General features: G+C 44.1%; 1 protein-coding gene across 3 annotated transcripts; it reads left to right on the top strand.

Annotated features, from left to right (window-relative positions):
* The first annotated feature begins 378 nt into the window (after nt 1-378).
* LOC120050958 (kelch-like protein 15) lies at nt 379-19,646 on the top strand. 3 transcript variants are annotated; one of them, XM_038997502.1, is made up of 10 exons: nt 379-632; nt 1,109-1,196; nt 4,358-4,460; nt 5,182-5,320; nt 5,417-5,605; nt 8,452-8,676; nt 8,795-8,956; nt 13,437-13,646; nt 15,830-16,020; nt 16,132-19,646. In XM_038997502.1, the coding sequence occupies exons 3-10, from the start codon at nt 4,441-4,443 to the stop codon at nt 16,982-16,984; spliced, it is 1,989 nt and encodes a 662-aa protein (XP_038853430.1). In that variant the 5' UTR covers nt 379-632; nt 1,109-1,196; nt 4,358-4,440; the 3' UTR covers nt 16,985-19,646. The 3 variants fall into 3 exon arrangements, with proteins under 3 accessions (XP_038853430.1, XP_038853431.1, XP_038853432.1); XM_038997503.1 differs by lacking the exon at nt 1,109-1,196; XM_038997504.1 differs by lacking the exons at nt 1,109-1,196; nt 4,358-4,460.
* Nucleotides 19,647-21,068: the final 1,422 nt, after the last annotated feature.

The following is a 21,068-nucleotide window of genomic DNA, read 5'->3' as shown; positions in this document are numbered from 1 at the left end:
AGTCAGTATAAATGTATGTGCATATTATGTGTGTGTGAGCAAATTATATAGTGAGTGTTTGTGTGTGTGTGTGTTGGAGTGTCACTGTGTTTGAGTGTATAAGGCCATGTGAGTATGCATAGAAAAAAATACAAATAAAATACAAGACACAAAAGAGAGTGAGAGAGAGAATAGTTGATTACAAGGTCAGTATGAGGAAGAGAGGCCTCAATTATTCTGTACTGCAGCTCTATAATCGCTCCTCAATTATTCTGCACTGCAGGTCTATAATCGCAGGTTGGCCCAGTATAGTACACCTGCTTGGTGATTTTGATTGACAGGCTCACTTCACTGCACAACGACGCCACTACAGTTCCGTTCGAATGGGCTATACCTCAGGAAATTACGTCAGTGCAGAGAATAATATGGCGTCTGCAATGGCTATGGACTCCATAGACAAACACTATTTTGATATCCAGTTAAAAGAACGACAAATTGAAGCCGCAGGGGGATTCTAAATGGACGATAAGGAATCTTCGGCGATGCTTTTTTATTGTCCTTTTTCTTGATCTCGGCTATAAACCCGCAGCCCATGTCAGAAGGAGCCAGGTCTGTCTGGTCGAAGAGGGGTTGTGGGGACTCGCAGCGCCGAGGTGAGAGACATTTTAGTCTGCTAAACTAGCTGCTAGGTAATTCCACGGGATGTCGTGAGCTACCAGTCACTGTTATTCTTGACCGTTATATTTGAAGAGTTTAGATTGCAATACAGTGTGTATTGCCGTTAGCAAGTTGGATAGCTACATTGACTATCAATTTGACAGTCTTGTCATGGCCTTGCGTGAAAAATAATCAAGCTGTGATTCCCCCGACTGCGCGAGCTCACTGGTTAAACTCAGTCTACAAAATATATGACTCTGTTTTAGCTAACGTTAGTTTGCTAGCCAACACGATTAGATCAAAGATTACATGGTGAGTCTACAGACATGCTTTTGAGTCAATTAAATGCACTAGCTAAAATACAATCATGATTTAATAAATATATCTATTTTTCTAGCTAGGTTTGTAGAACATCAGTTTTTCTTTCTCTCTCTGTCTCTGTCTCTCTCTTTCTCTGTGTGTCTGTCTTTAGATCAGGGCAAACATAAACAAAGGAAATGTGAGCGTCCCCTCAGCATGCTGTCAGCTAAACTCGAGACTGGCCTCGAGGCCCCCAAAAGGTACCATCTCCATGACAACCATAACACACATTCCAGGGGAAAACGAATGTCCCCTCTAATTAAAGCCTGCGATACTGCATGCATTTTTAGCAAAAAACAAGAACCCCCATTTTAGTGAATGGAAAAATGGCAATCATCTTGTAAAAAAAAAAACTAATTTGCCAGAATTTTACGTAGTTATGACATAACATTGAAGGTTGTGCAATGTAACAGGAATATTTAGACTTATGGATGCCACCCGTTAGATAAAATACGGAACGGTTCTGTATTTCACTGAAAGAATAAATGTTTTGTTTTCGAGATGATAGTTTCCGGATTCGACCATATTAATTAATGACCTAAGGCTTGTATTTCTGTGTGTTATTATGTTATAATTAAGTCTATGATTTGATAGAGCAGTCTGACTGAGCGATGGTAGGCACCAGCAGGCTCGTAAGCATTCATTCAAACAGCACTTTCGTGCGTTTTGCCAGCAGCTCTTCGCAATGCTTCAAGCATTGCTCTGTTTATGACTTCAAGCCTATCAACTCCAGAGATTAGGCTGGTGTAACCGATGTGAAATGGCTAGCTAGTTAGCGGGGTACGCGTTAATAGCGTTTCAAACGTCACTCGCTCTGAGACTTGCAGTAGTTGTTCCCCTTGCTCTGCATGGGTAACGCTGCTTCGAGGGTGGCTGTTGTCGATGTGTTCCTGATTCGAGCCCAGGTAGGAGCGAGGAGAGGGACGGAAGCTATACTGTTACACTGGCAATACTAAAGTGCCTATAAGAACATCCAATAGTCAAAGGTATATAAAATACAAATCGTATAGAGAGAAATAGTCCTATAATTCCTATAATAACTACAACCTAAAACTTCTTACCTGGGAATATTGAAGACTCATATTAAAAGGAACCACCAGCTTTCATATGTTCTCATGTTCTGAGCAAGGAACTTAAACGTTAGCTTTCTTACATGGCACATATTGCACTTTTACTTTCTTCTCCAACACTTTGTTTTTGCATTATTTAAACCAAATTGAACGTTTCATTATTTATTTGAGGCTAAATTGATTTTATTGATGTATTATATTAAGTTAAAATAAGTGTTCATTCAGTATTGTTGCAATTGTCATTATTATAAATATTGGCTTTTTTGGTCCTCCAATAATCGGTATCGACGTTGAAAAATCATAATCGGTCGACCTCTGTTGCCCAACTAATTCTGATTCATCCGCCACACACGTGATCGATAACTGTAGGTGGTGGGCCGAAAAACGAGGGAGGAGCTGATTATTTGTATATGTTCCTCATACAAAGTATATTTCAACACAGTCTGCTCAGGCAAATTTGCCGAACTGCTAAGCTTAGAACAAATCAGAACTCCCGTACATACCCCTCATGATGAAGGCAGCCAATGGCCTGCTTCTATCTAGGATGTAAACGCAGCCTATACATATAGCATATAGCAATACAATCTTCTCTAAAAACAGCAGGGCAAAATGTATACAATGTGCCCTGAAATAAGATGACCAGGGTTTGATTATATATCCCCAATTTCAAAGTTATATCATTGCTGCAACTCCCCAACGGGCTCGGGAGGCGAAACATGACCCGCCAAACCGCTTCTTCTTAACACCCGCCCGCTTAACCCAGAAGCCAGCCGCACCAATGTATCGGAGGAAACACCGTTCAACTGACGACAGAGGTCAGCCTGCAGGCACCCGGTCTGCCACAAGGAGTCGCTAGAGTGTGATGAGCAAAGTAAAGCCACTCCAGCCAAACCCTCCCCTAACCCGGACGACGCTGGGCCAATGAGACTCCTGATCATGGCCGGTTGTGATACAGCCAGGGATCGAACCCGGGTCTGTATTGACGTATCTAGCACTGCGATGCAGTGCCTTAGACCGCTGTGCCACTCGGGTGCCCCTAGGGTTTGATTTCTAAACAAGATGAGTTCTCAAATTTCACCATCTGCCCAATACCATGGTGGGCATGCATAATGTTGGATGCATTGGAATATACAGTATGGAGGAGAATGATATGGTCTGCAGGTTTATAGAAAAAGCAGTTGGAAAATGAATGTTTGAGTTTTAAATACTAAATGTTCAGTGAATGTGAATAAATGTTGGTGGTTTAAATGATTAGCTTAACTTTCCTACTGACCTTCTAAAAGTTGACGATGGCAAATTCATGCCAATCCATTATTCTACTGCTAACTATGACTGAATGAGGAATGTTTCCCGTACACTACCGTTCAAAGGTTTGGGGTCACTTAGAAATGTCCTTGTTTTTGAAAGAAAAGCACATATTTTTGTCCATTAAAAGAACATGAAATTGTTCATAAATACAGCGTAGACATTGTTAATGTTGTAAATGACTATTGCAGCTGGAAACGAAATATCTACATAGGCGTACAGAGGACCATTATCAGCAACCATCACTCCTGTGGTCCAATGGCACATTGTGTTAGCTAATGCAAGTTTATAATTTTAAAAGGCTAATTAAACCCTTTATCAATTATGTTAGCACAGCTGGAGACTGTTCTGATTTAAAGAAGCAATAAAACTGGCCTTCTTTAGACTAGTTGAGTATCTGGAGCATCAGCATTTGTGGGTTCGATTACAGGCTCAAAATGGCCAGAAACAAAGACTTTCTTCTGAGAAATGAAGGCTATTCCATGTGAGAAATTGCCAAGAAACTGACGATCTCGTACAACGCTGTGTACTACTCCCTTTACAGAACAGTGCAAACTGGCTCTAACCAGAATAGAAAGAGGAGTGGGAGGCCCCGGTGCACAACTTAGCAAAAGGACAAGTACATTAGAGTGTTTAGTTTGAGAAACAGACGCCTAACAAGTCCTCAACTGGTAGCTTCATTAAATAGTACCCCCAAAACACCATTCTCAACATCAACAGTGAAGAGTCAGGGATGCTGGCCTTCTAGCAGCCTTTTTATCTGGCCAGGAGGAAAGAATGGAAGAAATGTAATTTGACTATAGGAATGGGGTCCTTGGAGTCGTCAGTACGCGTTCTTCTCATTCAGGAAAAAGTTATATTCACACATCTGGCCAAACTTTCTCAGTAGCTTTAGGTCTTGGCCACGGCTTGGTTTGAATAATCTTTTGTATTGATTTTCAACATACAGTTTTGATGAACAATTTAATTTTGGGTTTGTCGTCCAGGTGATTCAGAGAAGGGCGTTGTTAGTTTCTCCCCGGACACAAGGGCCACTGTCCTCTGATTGGCTCGGAATACCCCCTCTGACATGCCCGTGGCCAATCAGAGGTGAGTGTGCAGTGTGTGTGTGTGTGTGTGTGGGGGGGGGGGGGGAGTGAATAGAGTGTTTGTGCATGCATTTGTATCTGTTTGTGGGTGGGTTTGCTGCTAGTGTGTGACGCTTCGAACACACCGACAGTCATTGCATTTTGGTACACCAGAATTACATTCATTTCCAATGAAACACTGCGTTTGCCTTGCAGCATTGTGTTGCAGTGCGTTCAGTGTGGTGCATACTATCGAACGTATGCATCAAACTGTATGCGTAGACGGCTTGACAGAAATGGTAGCAGAAGGTGAATGTTGAAATGTTGTTGCATACATATCCAGATGATGCTGTGTACTATTTAGCTCAAAGACGCTGTCGGGGTGTTCGAGCGTAAGCGCGCGTGTGTGTGTGAGTGTACGCACGCAGCACCCATTTCTGTGTGGGTGTGTACGAGAGCTGAACTGCTGAGGTGTGAATGGTGAATGTTCTTGACGTCATTCCAGAGACAGTCTTACACACACGTGTTAGAGAGAAAAACAGCATTGGGTTTGGTCTGTAGTGTCATGGATCCCTTTTGACTGACATGGTGACAGTTTTTCTACTCTTTCATCGGTCTGTGTTTGAACAGTAAAGCATTAGTACTGCCATACTACCAGTGTGTTATTGATCCCTCTCCTTACTGCAGGTATGTGTTGTCAAAGGGGGAGGTGTGTGTTATTAAGCTCCTCTCTCCTCCTCCAGGTGTGTGATGTCGGGGGGGGAGGTGGAGGTGTACCTGTCCCAGGTTCATGATGGAAGCGTGTCCTCAGGGTTCCGGGCGCTGTACGAGGAGAGGCTCCTATTGGACGTCACGCTGCTGATAGAGGAACACCACTTCCATGTTAGCAACACACACACACACACGCATACACACACATACATACACACACACACACACTTTCACTAACATGTATTTTAATGTTATCCCCTCCTCCAGGCACACAAGGCCCTGCTGGCGACCCAGAGTGACTACTTCCGGGTCATGTTCACAGCAGACATGAGAGAGAGAGACCAGGACAAGATCCACATGAAGGGGTTAACGGCTGCCGGCTTCGGCCACGTCCTGAGGTTCATGTACTACGGTTCACTGGAGCTCAGCATGGTCACTGTGCAGGAGATACTACAGGTAACACACAGACCTTTAACCTGTTGAGGACAGAGGGCGCTGTTTTCACTTTGGGGGAAAATCGTGCCCAATTTAAACGGCCTCGTACTCAATTCTTGCTCGTACAATATGCATATTATTATTACTATTGGATAGAAAACACTCTCTAGTTTCTAAAACCGTTTGAATTATATCTGTGAGTAAAACAGAACTCATTTTGCAACAAACTTCCTGACAGGAAGTGGAAAATCTGAAATCAATGCTCTGTTCTAGGGCCTGCCTATAAATGTCCTTGATATTTATTAGTATACATGCACTTCATACGTCTTCCACTAGATGTCGACAGGCAGTGAGAGAAGAAATGGAGTGTATAACTTGATCTGGGGTCGAATAAAAGCTCTTGGCATGACGTGTCACCAGTTTCCTGTTTTCTGGAGCGCGCGAGAAGGGACCTGGTATTGCCTTCTGAAAAGCTGTCGTTATAGACAACTAATATCTCCGGCTTTGATTTTATTTGATAAATGTGACAATATCATCGTAAAGTATGTTTTTTCAATATAGTTTTATTAGATTATTGAAATTTATTCGGGACGTTAGGCGTGTTGCGTTGTGTGCCTTTGTTCAGGAAGGAGAGCTTCGCGCTACTTTGCTAGCTTTCCGTGCTAATTGACTGGAGAAGAGGACATTCTAAAACCAAACAACGATTGTTCTGGACAAAGGACCCCTTGTACAACATTCTGATGGAAGATCATCAAAAGTATTTTTAAGTGATTTTATTCCCCCACTGCTTTTATGAATATCGCTAGCAACAAGAGAATAAATACATTATGAATTACGTACATACAGTAGAAAAGATAAGAATATCTTCTAATAACATCAACTTTATTTCTCAACTCCTAATATTGAGCTAATTACTCATTGGAGCTCATTACACTCACTGGAGTATGTGACATTGAAAAAGAACCTGCTAGTAAGTCGCGGCAACTTCTTGGACCTACATTTTTTCCAGCACATGGCTAGCCTTTGTTTAACCAGTTAAACAGCTTCTATTAGCGAAAATGTGTCTGAAGTGATCTTTCTAGCTAATAGACTGTTCGAGGTTACATTTAAGAGTACATATTATTTTATGAGACAATATACAAACTTTTAAATTATTTTTTTAGTAAATGTATTTATTGGTTTTCTTTTTTAAAGAGGAATGAAAATGTAATCGTTTTGAAGGTTATTTGCTGATTTGGAAATCTAAATTGGACGATTTTTAAGGTTGTCATACGATTTGGTGTGGGGTCGCCAGAATTTCTTGCAAAACAAATGGAGTTCCCAGAAAATCGTCCAGACAAATGGTGTCCCCGCTGAAAAAGTTACTTGCGCCGAATACAACAGATGTAGACCGTGAAACGCTTACTTATGAGCGCTTTCCCAACAGTCCAGTGTTTAAAAGTAAGAAACATTTGCAAAAGGAAATAGTAACACAAAATAACAATAATGAGGCTATATACAAGCAGTACCGGTACTGAGTCAATGTGCAGGGATACGTGGTCGTTTAGGTAATACAGTATGCACATGCAAGTGGGGTAAAAGTGACTAGGCAATCAGGATAGACAATAAAAAGAGTAGCAGCAGCGTATGTGAGGAGTGTGTGGCGTCATTATGCGTGTGTGTTGGAGTGTCAGTGTAGTGAGTGTGAGGGCCCATGTCAAATATTTTCAGCCTCCTGAGGGGGAAGAGGCATTGGGGTGCTTTCTTCACGACTGTGTTGGTGTGTTTGGACCATGATGGTTCCTTAGTGATGTGGACACAGGAAGTTGAAGCTCTCGATCCGTTCCACTACAGCCCCATCAATGTGAAAGGACCTCCGTTTCCTGTAGTCCACAGTTTGTCTTGCTGACGTTGAGGGAGAGGTTGTTGTCCTGGCACCATAATGCCAGGTCTCTAACCGCCTTCCTATAGGCTGTCTCATTATCATCTGTGATCAGGCCTACCATCGTTGCATCGTCGACAAACTTAATGATTGTGTTGGAGTCGTGCATGGCCACGCAGTCGCGGGTGAACAGGGAGTACAGGATGGGAGTAAGCACGCACCCCTGAGGAGTCCCTGTGTTGAGGATAAGCGTGGCCGACGTGTTGTTGCCTACCCTCACCACCTGGGAGTGGCCCGTCAGAAAGTCAACAGGTATAATGTTTAGGTCCGGTATAGAGCGCATTTTACGCCGGACTTAGAGTTACGACCAGTGGTGTAAAGTACTTAAGTAAAAATACTTTCAAGTACTACTTAAATAGTTTTGGGGGTATCTTTACTTTAATATTTATAATTGACAACTTTTACTTTATTACATTCCTAAAGAAAATAATGTACTTTTTACTCCATACATTTTCCCTGACACCCAAACGTACATTTTGAATACTTAACAGGACAGGAAAATGGTCTAATTCACACACTTATCAGGAGAACATCCCTGGTCATCCCTACTGCCTCTGATCTGGCAGACTCACTAATCACACATGCTTCATTTGTGAATGATGTCTGAGTGTTGTAGTGTGACCCTGGCTCTCCGTAAATAAAAACAACTTGTAAATTGTGCCGTTTGTGCTTTAATATAAGAATTTTAAATTATTTATACTTTTACTTTCGATACTTAAGTATATTTGAGCAATTATATTTACTTTTGGTACTTAAGTATATTTAAAACCAAATACCTTTTACATTTTACTCAAGTAGTCTTTTACTGGATGACTTTAACTTGAGTCATTTTCTATGAAGGTATCTTTACTTTAACTCAAGTATGAAAATTGGGTACTTTTTCTACCACTACTGGTGCAACTGGCCCCAGCTGACTAAGATCTGTCACTGTCTCCTCACCCTCTAGGCTGCAATGTACGTCCAGCTGACGGAGGTGGTAGAGTTCTGCTGTTCCTTCCTGCTGTCTAAGATCTGTCTGGAGAACTGTGCCGAGGTGATGAGACTTCTGGAGGACTTCAGCGTGGGGGTGGAGGGCGTGCAGGAGCAGCTTGACAACTTCCTGCTGGAGAACTTTGTTCCTCTGATGAGCAAACCTGACTTCCTGCTCTACCTCAGCCTGGAGAGACTGCAGGTGTGGTGGAAGAACTGACTGGCACCCCCTAGTTAACTCTGTGTGTGTACCTGAACAGTGATGCTTTGAGCTCTTTAAAACAGGTTATATATTCTTGTTAACTCTGTGTGTGTGTCAGGCGTACCTGGACAGTGATGCCCTGAGTCGGTTCCCAGAGATAGAGCTGTATGAGTCTGTCCAGGCCTGGCTCCGACACGACCGCCGCCGATGGAGACACACAGACACTGTCGTCCAGTCTCTACGCTTCTGCCTCATGACCGCCGCTAACGTCTTCGAGAAGGTAAGACACACACAAATAGTGTTGGACGGTACACCGGTACTACGGTAGTATCACGGTACCGATGCTTATGATACCAACATTTTAGAGTACCGTAGTAATGTTTCATATGATACTACCAAGTTTTTCAGCCCTACCGATCTAAAGAACCTGCTGGCGCCTGTTATAATATGTTTATAAAGTCAGTTTTGTTTATAAAGTCAGTTGAATTGAAGCAACATTGACTAGTCTCTGGTATGCACAGGTCCAATGATATCCACTTCATTTTCATGTGTATATCACGTGTGGCAGCTGTAATGAACCAGCCCCATCCCCTACCAGCCCTCACTCACCTGCTTCTCTCCTCCGCTCTTCACATCCCCTACCAGCCCTCACTCACCTGCTTCTCTCCGTCCACTCTTCACATCCCCTACCAGCCCTCACTCACCTGCTTCTCTCCGTCCGCTCTTCACATCCCCTACCTGCCCTCACTCACCTGCTTCTCTCCGTCCGCTCTTCACATCCCCTACCTGCCCTCACTCACCTGCTTCTCTCCGTCCGCTCTTCACATCCCCTACCAGCCCTCACTCGCCTGCTTCTCTCCGTCCGCTCTTCACATCCCCTACAGCCGTCAGTTTTGAAAAATATAATTTAGCCGTGATGGCGAGCGGCGATGCAGACCCAGACTCTGATGAGTCTTCTGTTGTTGGAGTTGTACGTTTTGTTATTTTGGAGCAGCGCGCAAAGCGAGCAGTGTTGACACATTGTATAATTTAATTGCCTGTTCTAACCAAGAGCACAGACCAGTCTGAATAGACTTTGAAAGGGGAAATGGAAAACTGCTTGGCGACAGGCATGCTTACAGCTTTACAACAAAGAAAACGTCTCGTTTCTAGCCTAAACGGTTAAAAACATATGACCCATATTACAGGAGATGCCTTTCTTTGTATCAGAATTCACACACATTTTATATAATTTCATATAATTTTTATATAATTTCACAAATGTTACGGGCCATTTTAAACTAATCCGGGTCGCTAATTATTGGTTTGATAACAAACAACTGGTAACTTGTCAGTAGGTTTAGGCACATCTGACACAGGAAGAAAGGAAAAGGGTCTGCTACTCATGAGATGTGCTTCAAAAGGTAGGATTCATATAGGCCTAATGGAAGCTTGAACTATATCGAATCTATTTATTTCTGGTGCGTCTTAAATTCTGTTTGGTGCCAAATGTTTTAAAAGTTGGGAGCAGTGTGTGTTTGTGGGAGAGAGAGTGGTGTGTTTATGAGAGAGAGGGAGACAGAGAGAGGGGGGTGTGTTTATGAGAGAGAGGGAGACAGAGAGAGGGGGGTGTGTTTATGAGAGAGAGGGAGACAGAGAGAGGGGGGTGTGTTTATGAGAGAGAGGGAGACAGAGAGAGGGGGGGTGTGTTTATGAGAGAGAGGGAGACAGAGAGAGGGGGGGGGTGTTTATGAGAGAGAGGGAGACAGAGAGAGGGGGGTGTGTTTATGAGAGAGAGGGAGACAGAGAGAGGGGGGGGTGTTTATGAGAGAGAGGGAGACAGAGAGAGGGGGGGGTGTTTATGAGAGAGAGGGAGACAGAGAGAGGGGGGGGTGTTTATGAGAGAGAGGGAGACAGAGAGAGGGGGGGGGGTTTATGAGAGAGGGGGGGGTGTTTATGAGAGAGAGGGAGACAGAGAGAGGGGGGGGTGTTTATGAGAGAGAGGGAGACAGAGAGAGGGGTGTGTATGAGAGAGAGGGAGACAGAGAGAGGGGGGTGTGTTTATGAGAGAGAGGGAGACAGAGAGAGGGGGGGGGTGTTTATGAGAGAGAGGGAGACAGAGAGAGGGGGGTGTGTGTATGAGAGAGAGAGGGGGAGACAGAGTGTGTGAGGAAGGGAGGGAGAGTGTGTGTGTCTTAACTAAAGAGTGAAGAAGGTGTGATGCAGTGTTTTCCCCTTACTGACACAATTGCGTTTACATGTTGGTCATTTTGCAAAAGCTCTTATCCAGAGTGCCCTACAGTTAGTGCATTGATCTTAAGATAGCTAGGAGGGACCACCACGTATCGCAGTCATAGAAAGTAAAATGTTCCTCAATAACGTAGAGTCAGAGCTAGAAGGGGGCGTGGTCAAGTGCGAGTGTGCTGGTTAAGTGTATTTTTGTCATTCGTTATCATGTTTGAAGAGGTAGTCTTTCAGATGTTTTCGGAAGATGGGCAGGGACTCTGCTGTCCTAGATTTAGGGGGAAGCTGGTTCCACCATTGGGGTGCCAGAACAGAGAAGAGCTTGGACTGGGCTGAGCGGGAGCTGCCCTCCCGTAGGGGTGGGAAGGCCAAGAGACCAGATGTGGCAGAACGGAGTACTCGGGTTGGGGTGTAGGGTTTGAGCATATCCTGAAGGTAGGGGGGGGCAGGTTCTCTTGCTGTTCCCGTAGGTAAGCACCATGGTCTTGTAGTGTATGCGAGCTCCAACTGGAAGCCAGTGGAGTGTGCGGAGGAGCGGGGTGACATGAGAGAACTTGGGAAGGTTGAACACCAGGTGGGCTGCAGTGTTTTGCAGGGGTTTAATGGCACAAGCGGGGAGCCCAGCCTACACAGAGTTGCAGTAGTCCAGATGGGAGATGACAAGTGCCTGGATTAGGACTGGCGCCGCTTCCTGTGTGATGTAGGGTCGTACTCTACGGATGTTGTAGAGCATGAACCTGCAGGAGTGAGTCACTGCTTTGACGTTGGCAGAGAATGACAGGGTGTTGTCCAGGGTCACACCAAGTTTCATTGCACTCTGGGAGGGGGACACTGGAGTTGTCAACCGTGATGGAGAGGTCTTGGAGCAGGCAGGCCTTCCCCGGGAGGAAGAGCAATTCTGTCTTGAGTTTGAGGTGGTGGGCTGACAGCCAAGGTGAGATATCTGCCAGGCACGCAGAGATGCATGTTGCCACCTGGGTGTCAGAAAGGGAGGAAGGAGAACTAGTTGAGTGTCATCCGCATAGCAATGATAGGAGAGACCATGTCAGGATATGACAGAGCCTAATGACTTGGTGTGTAGAGAGAAGAGGAGAGGACCTAGAACCGAGCCCTGGGGGACACCAGTAGTGAGAGTACGTGGTGCAGACACAGATCCTCTCCACATCAGCTGGTAGGAACGGCCTGCCAGGTAGGACGCAATCCAAGAGTGTACAGAGCCTGAGACGCCCAGCCCTGAGAGGGTGGAGAGGAGGAACTGATGCTTCACGGTGTTGAAGACCGAGGATAGATCTAGGAGGATGAGAACAGAGGAGAGAGAGGCAGCTTTGGTAGTGCGGAGAGCCTCCGTGACACAGAGAAGAGGAGTCTCGGTTGAGTGACCCATCTTGAAGCCTGACTGGTTAAGGTCAAGAAGATCGTTCTGAGAGAGATGCAGATCATTATGCATATATATCACAGGAGGTTGGTGGCACCTTCATTGAGGAGGATGGGCTCGTGGTAATAGCTGGAGTGGAATGGTATTAAACACATGGTTTATATGTGTTTGATACCATTCCATTTGTAACGTTCCAGCCATTATTATGATCCATCCTCCCTTCACCAGTCTCAACTGATGTGTACTCCTTCCTCCCATTCCTCCAAATCACAGGTAAGCCTTTGTAAATATGAGCAAATCAGCCAATCTATACAGTATTATACACTGAACAGTGTGAAGTTAAATTGAATGTGTTGTATTGAGTAGGAGTGTGAATTTCAGTGCCAGGTTTTTGGAGAAGGTTTAGACAACAGGAACAAGCGTCCGGGGGACGGGGGCGAACATCGGACTGCCTGCAATGACAAGCTCGATCTCAACGCTGTGCGTTACAGGGAAGACATCCTTCTCCCTCATGTGGTACCCTTCCTGCAGGCTCATCCTGACATGACCCTCCAGCATACAATGCCACCAGCCATACTGCTCGTTCTGTGTGTGATTTCCTGCAAGACAGGAATGTCAATGTTCTGCCATGGCCAGCGAAGAGCCCAGATCTCAATCCCATTGAGCACGTCTGGGACATGTTGGATCGGAGGGTGAGGGCCATTCCTCCCCAGAAATGTCCGGGAACTTGCAGGTGCCTTGGTGGAAGAGTGGGGTAACATCTCACAGCAAGAACGGGCAAATCTGGTGCAGTCCATGAGGAGGAGATGCACTGCAGTACTTAATGCAGCTGGTGGCCACACCAGATACTGACAGTTACTTTTGATTTTGACCCCTCTCCCTTTGTTCAGGGACACATTATTCAATTTCTGTTAGTCACATGTCTGTGGAACTTGTTCAGTTTGTCTCAGTTGTTGAATCTTGTTATGTTCATACAAATATTTACACATGTTAAGTTTGCTGAAAATAAACGCAGTTGACAGTGAGAGGACGTTTCTTTTTTTGCTGAGTTATATATATATATATCACACACACACACACACACACACTGATACTGTTGCAAGATGAGGCATTCTGCCTTCCTCTATGACATCACCTCTGACTAATTCGTCATCTCCCTCAGGTGAAGACGTCAGAGTTCTATCGTTACTCTCGACAGCTGCGTCAGGAGGTGGACCAGGCTCTCAGCTACTTCCACGACGTCAACGAGCAGCCACTGGTCGAGACGCGGTCCAACCGCATCCGCTCAGTCCGACCGCAGACGGCCGTGTTCAGGGGCATGATCGGACACAGCATGGTCAACAGCAAGATCCTACTGCTGCACAAACCCAAGGTATGATCCTACTGCCGCACAGACCCAAGGTACGATCCTACTGCCGCACAGACCCAAGGTACGATCCTACTGCCGCACAGACCCATGGAACGATCCTACTGCCGCACAGACCCATGGTACGATCCTACTGCCGCACAGACCCAAGGTACGATCCTACTGCCGCACAGACCCAAGGTATGATCCTACTGCCGCACAGACCCAAGGTACGATCCTACTGCCGCACAGACCCAAGGTACGATCCTACTGCCGCACAGACCCAAGGTACGATCCTACTGCCGCACTTAGGATACAAGGATACAGCCGGGGGGGGGTCTGCGTTGGTACCAGAGGGGTACCAACGCTCCTACTGAAGAGCTACTGGGTGTTGAGACTTGTTACTGCCATGCTCTAATATGTCAGGTCTAATGTCTATAATGTAACATTATACACACATTATACACATGTCTGTCTGTGTCTATAATGTGTGTCTGTCTGTCTATAATGTGTGTCTGTCTGTCTATAATGTCTGTCTATAATGTGTGTCTGTCTATAATGTATCTAGATATATAATGTGTCAGTGTTTAATGTATCTATAATATCTACAATATCTGTGTGACTATGATTTGTATAATATGTATATAGCTGTGTTCAAATGTCTTTTTTTTTTTTACCCTTATTTTACCAGGTAAGTTGACTGAGAACACGTTCTCATTTACAGCAACGACCTGGGGAATAGTTACAGGGGATGAATAAGCCAAAAGTAAGCTGGGGATGATTAGGTTTCCATGATGGTATGAAGGCCAGATTGGTAATTTAGCCAGGACACCAGGGTTAACACCCCTACTCTTACAGTAAGTGCCATGGGATCTTTAGTGACCACAGAGAGTTAGGACACCCGTTTAACGTCCCATCTGAAAGACGGCACCCTACACAGGGCAGTGTCATTGGGGCATTGGGATATTTTTTTTAGACCAGAGGAAAGGGTGCCTCCTACTGGCCCTCCAACACCACTTCCATCAGCATCTGGTCTCCCATCCAGGACCAATCCTGCTTAGCTTCAGAAGCAAACCAGCAGTGGGATGCAGGGTGGTAATACCCATACTAACATACTGTATACTACATACTTAATGAATATATTCTATTTCATTTTAGTACACTGTAAACAAACGGTATCTTTTCAGTTGAGTGTACTAGCGCTTCGCCTGTCTACTGGAAGTTGATGCTGTTGCTATGCAACTTCTTTCTAGCTTGTTAGCATGTCTAACAAATTACTAGATGGACATCTTACAACTTCATTAACAATGTCCATTGAGAACGCACAACGATTACACCACTTAGCTAAGCTAAGAATGACGTGAATAATAAAGTCAATAAATGTTAGTTAGATAGCATATAATTAATTTATTTCCAAGTTTTGTGTATTAGTTACCAACTAACGAGGTAGCTAGCTAACATACCGATACATACAAGTAACTGCTGTAATGATATGCGGTCTGTAAGGCTAGCATAGCTAACAAATTGTCAGCCAACATAACGTAACATATTTGAAAAGTCATTACTTTCTTACATTGCTCAATTCTTAACAATTGTCATCAGTTAAAGCAATGAATTTGTATCCGCTCTTGTCGGACTTCGGCTGCATACTTTCAGACATTTTCTTCAAATCTGAATGTTGTGAAGCCTTTCCCATTTTCTGAAGAATTGCATTATGGGCCCTAAAAGCACGGCAATAGTGTCCACAGTTTGTGTACTGCATATTTTGGCGAATGTAGTACGACATCCGGGAACTTTTGGCATACTATATCCATACTATGACCAATAAGCATACTAAGTATATCCATACTATGACCAATAAGCATACTAAGTATATCCATACTATGACCAATAAGCATACTAAGTATATCCATACTATGACCAATAAGCATACTAAGTATATCCATACTATGACCAATAAGCATACTAAGTATATCCATACTATGACCAATAAGCATACTAAGTATATCCATACTATGACCAATAAGCATACTAACTACATACTAATTTTACGTCACAAAAAAACAGCTTGTGTCTATGTCTATAATGTGTCTAATGTATATCATGGCTATAATGTGCCTAATGTCTGTGTGTAATGTATATATGTCCGTTTATAATGTGTCTATAATGTATATGTCTATTTATAATGTGTGTGTATGACCTGTCCGTAGGTGTGGTGGGAGTTGGAAGGTCCCCAGGTCCCTCTCCGACCAGACTGCTTGGCCATCGTCAACAACTTTGCCTTCCTGCTGGGGGGGGAGGAGCTAGGGCCTGACGGGGAGTTCCACGCCTCCTCTAAAGTCTACCGCTACGACCCCCGCCAGAACTCCTGGCTACGCATGGCCGACATGTCTGTGCCCAGGTCTGTACTTGTCACTTCCCAGGTGTGACATGGTTTCATGTTTCTACAAGATCTATTAGGTGTGAAGAAAGGGGGGGAAAAACGTTTTGTTTTTTGTGTCTTCACTTCAAGGTCAGAGTTTGCAGTGGGGGTTATTGGTAAGTTCATCTACGCGGTGGCTGGGCGGACGCGGGATGAGACCTTTTACTCCACGGAACGCTATGACATCACGGCAGACCGCTGGGAGTTTGTGGATCCGTACCCAGTCAACAAGTACGGTCACGAGGGCACGGTCCTGAATGGTAAACTCTATATCACCGGAGGAATCACCTCCTCGTCCACCTCCAAACAGGTGTGTGTGTTCGACCCGGGGCGGGACGAGGGGGGAGGGGTGTGTCTTTTCGACCCGGGGCGGGACGCGGGGGGAGGGGTGTGTGTGTTCGACCCTGGACGCGAGGCAGGGGGAGGGTTGTGTGTAGCAGGCTCTGCGGGAGCGGGAACGGGAACAACGGACACACACAGGACACGTTCAGCCCGTACTCCCCTCCTCCCCAACACACACACCAGCTGCTGGGAGAACAAGGCGAAGATGAATTACGCTCGCTGCTTCCACAAGATGATCTCCCACAACGGGAAGCTGTATGTGTTCGGGGGGGTGTGTGTGATCCTCCGGGCGTCATTCGAGTCGCAGGGCTGCCCGTCCACGGAGGTTTACGACCCTGAGACAGACGAGTGGACCATCCTGGCGTCGATGCCCATCGGGCGCAGTGGGCACGGCGTTGCGGTGCTGGACAGACAGATCATGGTACTGGGGGGCCTCTGCTATAACGGACATTACTCCGACTCCATCCTGACCTTTGACCCCGATGACAACAAGTGGAAAGAGGACGAGTATCCCAGGATGCCTTGCAAACTGGATGGGCTGCAGGTCTGCACTCTGCACTTCCCCGAGTACGTCCTGGAGCACGTCCGGCGCTGCAGCTGAGGTCTGGTTCAGTTCAGACACACCCCTTTAAGGTTTGGGAATGCCCCCTTTTAAGACCGACTCCTCCTACAGGCTCCAGGCGTGGAGGTGGAGGATTGGTGTTTACAGGTGTGACACTAACACTCTAACACAGAAGCTTTTCAACTAGACACAGACTGAGCTAAACATGCCATAGTAATCTGTCCTCACGGGCAGAAAATTGAGCTTTGCTAATGATCAGTGATGGTGGGCAACTCAAGCTGATCTGTTTCAAAATAAGCTTTTCAGAAAAAGGGAAGAATTGAGAAAAGATTTTTCATAATTCAGCTGGTTTATTTTGGACTGAGGTCAGTTTCATATTGTTGTTATTATGATTCTGTTTCAGCCTACAGTCCTACAAGCCCTGTCTGACTGAACCAATAATGTGTATAAACCCTGGATGACTGACAGTGGGGTGCTGTATTGAAGCCATTTTGGTACTACAGTGTAAAAAAAGATTTGGGAAGCTATAGAAATAAATGTTTCAATGTCTACACGTTTTTTACTAGTAAAATATAATATATGTTAATTATGTGAACTAAACATACAAAAAAAAGTTTTATAAAAACATATTCCATAAAGTAAGTGCTTTAGAGAGTACTAATGTTACTGTCCCCACTACAACAAGGAAATACTTAAATACATGTGATTTTGTCAATTTTATTGCCAAATTAATAGCATCAGCAATCCAGGGTTTATTGACGTCATTGGTCTGAACCATGTCTGTCTGTATGTCTCAACCATGCTGTGTCATGTTCATGTGATGTCATGTAGTCTCTCTAATAACCCTTTCTCTGATGCCGCTTTCAAGACAACTGGGAACTCGGAAATCTCCTACCTGTGACTTCAAGACGTGCGTTCAAGACAACTGGGAAATCGGGGAGGAGCGAGCTCCGACTGGGAAAAATAGTTTTGAACGGTCATCTAACTCGGAATGACCTTCCCAGTTCTCTTGAAAGCACCATTAGTCTGTGGAGCTGGAGTGTGTGTGTGTGTGTGATACATGAATGAGCAAAATAGAAAAAAATATGCATTCATCATACTATTGGGATTGTGAGAAAGATGATCATGGTGATGATTTAGTGTTGTCATGACTACACTGCAATAACACTGTCCTGCTGACAGAGAGCCATGTAACAGTTCAGAGGTCAGGGATGACTGCAGTGTGAAGGTCCCCGTCTCTCTGGCAGTACTGTATGTAAGATTTCACTTTATTTATTGACGTTAACCATCTGCTCTGAGTGTTGCTGTGGCAGACTACTGGAGGGTGTGTTAGATTGTAGGAGTTGGCCCCAGAAATGTACCAGAAACAACTTTTGATTCAAAAAATTAAATAAGTTGATACAGAAAAGGAGTTAATATTAAAGATAAATTTGAAATAGGCTCAAAACTCCCAGTAACGCATTAACTATTTTTGCTTGATCATATTTTGAGTGTCAAAGGTGATCTGGCTAACTTATGGATCCTACTTTGTAAAGCCCTACCCTGGCTTAGTCCTGTCTGTCTGTCTGGTCTGTCTGTCTGTCTGTCTGTCTGTCTGTCTGTCTGTCTGTCTGTCTGTCTGTCTGTCTGTCTGTCTGTCTGTCTGTCTGTCTGTCTGACGGAGCCAGCTGCAGCATATGAACCTGCTCATCTCTCCTTCTTTTCATGAGCAACAATGAAAAGGGCTAAAGCACGTTCTTCTGCAGTTCTGTCTGTCAGCCATTTTTTGTATGTGTGTTTATCGAGATCCATCCACCACCAGCTAACTGTGTGATTGTGGTTGGGATGTTGGGTTGATGTGATTGGCATTGCAATAGAGCATAGTCTTTATGATACTTTGAGAGAGAGATTGTGTCACTCTTTCTCTGATTCCACATCTCCCTCATCTTTCACCCCTTTCCTCTACCCAGCGTCCTCTTGCCTGCACTCACGGCTCTATTCAATCAAACCTGCAGTGCAGTATTTATGCAGTAGCATACAAACATGCCTTTTCCCCCACAGTCAGAAAGTCACAGAGCGGTTTGTGGTACTGTATAAATACCAGGCAGACCCCCCTCACGGGCAGTGGCTCCATTTGACGGAATAAAATGTGTGCTCAATGTGGGCAGTAGTGTATAAACAGGGACTGTTAACATCAGTAAGGCAGCTTAGATGTAATAAGGTATTCTGTCATCTCCCATCTATCTGTGTCTTTGTCTATTTTCTCATGTAAAAATTACTATCGATATCATGAACACTTAGGCCCAGTTGGTTTTCCAGACGGTAAACCTACTTCTGCACTAAAAAGAAATGCACAATAGTGAATCTCCACTGAAAGTGTTTTTTAGTACAGGAATAGCATGTGTCTGGCAAACGGGCCAATATTATGCCAAACTTCAGTCTTTAAACAGCGGTCTCCCTCTGCTGGTCAACATGTGTATTACTCCTGTTTTTATTTGGGACAGGTCTTGTCTGTCTGTCATAGCTCAGCATTTATAATCAGCCCTCAGTCTCAGTAGGATAAAATGATAGAATATGGTGGATAGAAACTCCCTGTACGATGACTATTTCTAAAAGAAAAAATAAACGAGATAAACAATGTATTTACTATAATCTGAGTAGACACTATTTCGAACAGTTTGTAATTTATATCCAGAAATAAATGTTCATACTGTTAAGCTTTTCTGCTTTACTTGAGTGTTTTATTGAGTGTGTTGGCAGTGGTGTAAAGTACTTAACTAAAAATACTTTAAAGTACAACTAGGTCGTTTTGGGGGGTATCTGTACTTTACTATTTATATTTTTTACGACGTTTATTTCACTACATTCCTAAAGATAACACGTGGTCATCCCTATTGCCTCTGATCTGGCTGACTCACTAAACACATGCAACTTTTGTAAATTATGTTGGAGTGCCCCTGTCTATCCGTACATTTTAAAAACAAGAAAATGGTGTCATCTGCTTTGCCTAATATAAGAAATATGAAATGATTTATACTTTTACTTTTGATACTTAAGTATATTTACAACCTTATACTTTTACTCAAGTAGTATTTTACTGGGTGACTTTCCCTTTTACCTTAATAATAGAAAAATACTCAAGTATCTAATCATTTTACTCAAGTATGAGGAATGGGTACTTTTTCCGTCACTGTTGCTGAAAAGTGTGTGTGCTCATCTGTGATGCTCACTATAGTTTGCTACCACCAGAGCTCGCTGTTGATGATCATCGTTCTACAATTGCGGAATCTGGTGGTTTTTATCCCTGTTCGAATTGCCGTACAAAAACAGTCACCGGGAAGAGAAATATCAAACGTTGGGAAACTGGTAATGGTTAAACATTTCTCTTGTATGATACATCCAGGTTATCTTAGAATAGTACAGACGTAGCTAATGGCAGAGTACAATATGACAACAGTAAAATACTTTAAAATAGGGATGCACAATATATCGGTGTACATATTGGAATCGGCCGAAATTAGCTAAAAATGCCAACATCGGTATTGGCCGATGTCTAGTTTAACGCTGACGTGCATACTTATATAAGATAGGTACATGATGTAATGACGCCACATGACTGTTGCGCTACACGTGCAACACAGCATTCCTAACTTAGCCCACAATGTCTGCTGTTTATTTTTATTTTTTTATTTAACCAGGTAGGCTAGTTGAGAACAAGTTCTCATTTACAACTGCGACCTGGCCAAGATAAAGCAAAGCAGTGCGACACCAACAACACAGAGTTACACATGGAATAAACAAACACAGTCAATAATACAATAGAAAAAGTCTATATACAGTGTGTGCAAATGAGGTAGGATAAGGGAGGTAAGGCAAATAGGCCTTAGTGGTGAAATAATTACAATATAGCAATTAAACATGAGTGATATATATGCAGAAGATGAGTGTGCAAGTAGAGATACTGGGGTGCAAAGGAGCAAAATAAATACCAGTATGGGGATGAGGTAGTTGGATGGGCTACGTACAGGTGCAGTGATCTGTGAGCTGCTCTGACAGCTGGTGCTTAAAATTAGTGAGGGAGATATGAGACTCTAGCTAAAGTGATTTTTGCAGTTCGTTCCAGTCATTGGAAGCCGAGAACTAG

Source organism: Salvelinus namaycush, chromosome 7 (assembly GCF_016432855.1).
Source record: "Salvelinus namaycush isolate Seneca chromosome 7, SaNama_1.0, whole genome shotgun sequence".
Taxonomy (NCBI): Eukaryota; Metazoa; Chordata; class Actinopteri; order Salmoniformes; family Salmonidae; genus Salvelinus; species Salvelinus namaycush.
This window is presented reverse-complemented; position numbering and strand designations above follow the sequence as displayed.

Coding starts and splice junctions, on each gene's coding strand:
- LOC120050958 (XM_038997503.1), top strand. CDS start 4,441: ATGCCCGTGGCCAATCAGAG. Junction 8,957..13,436: donor CCGCTAACGTCTTCGAGAAG/GTAAGACACACA, acceptor CATCTCCCTCAG/GTGAAGACGTCAGAGTTCTA. Junction 16,021..16,131: donor GCCGACATGTCTGTGCCCAG/GTCTGTACTTGT, acceptor CTTCACTTCAAG/GTCAGAGTTTGCAGTGGGGG.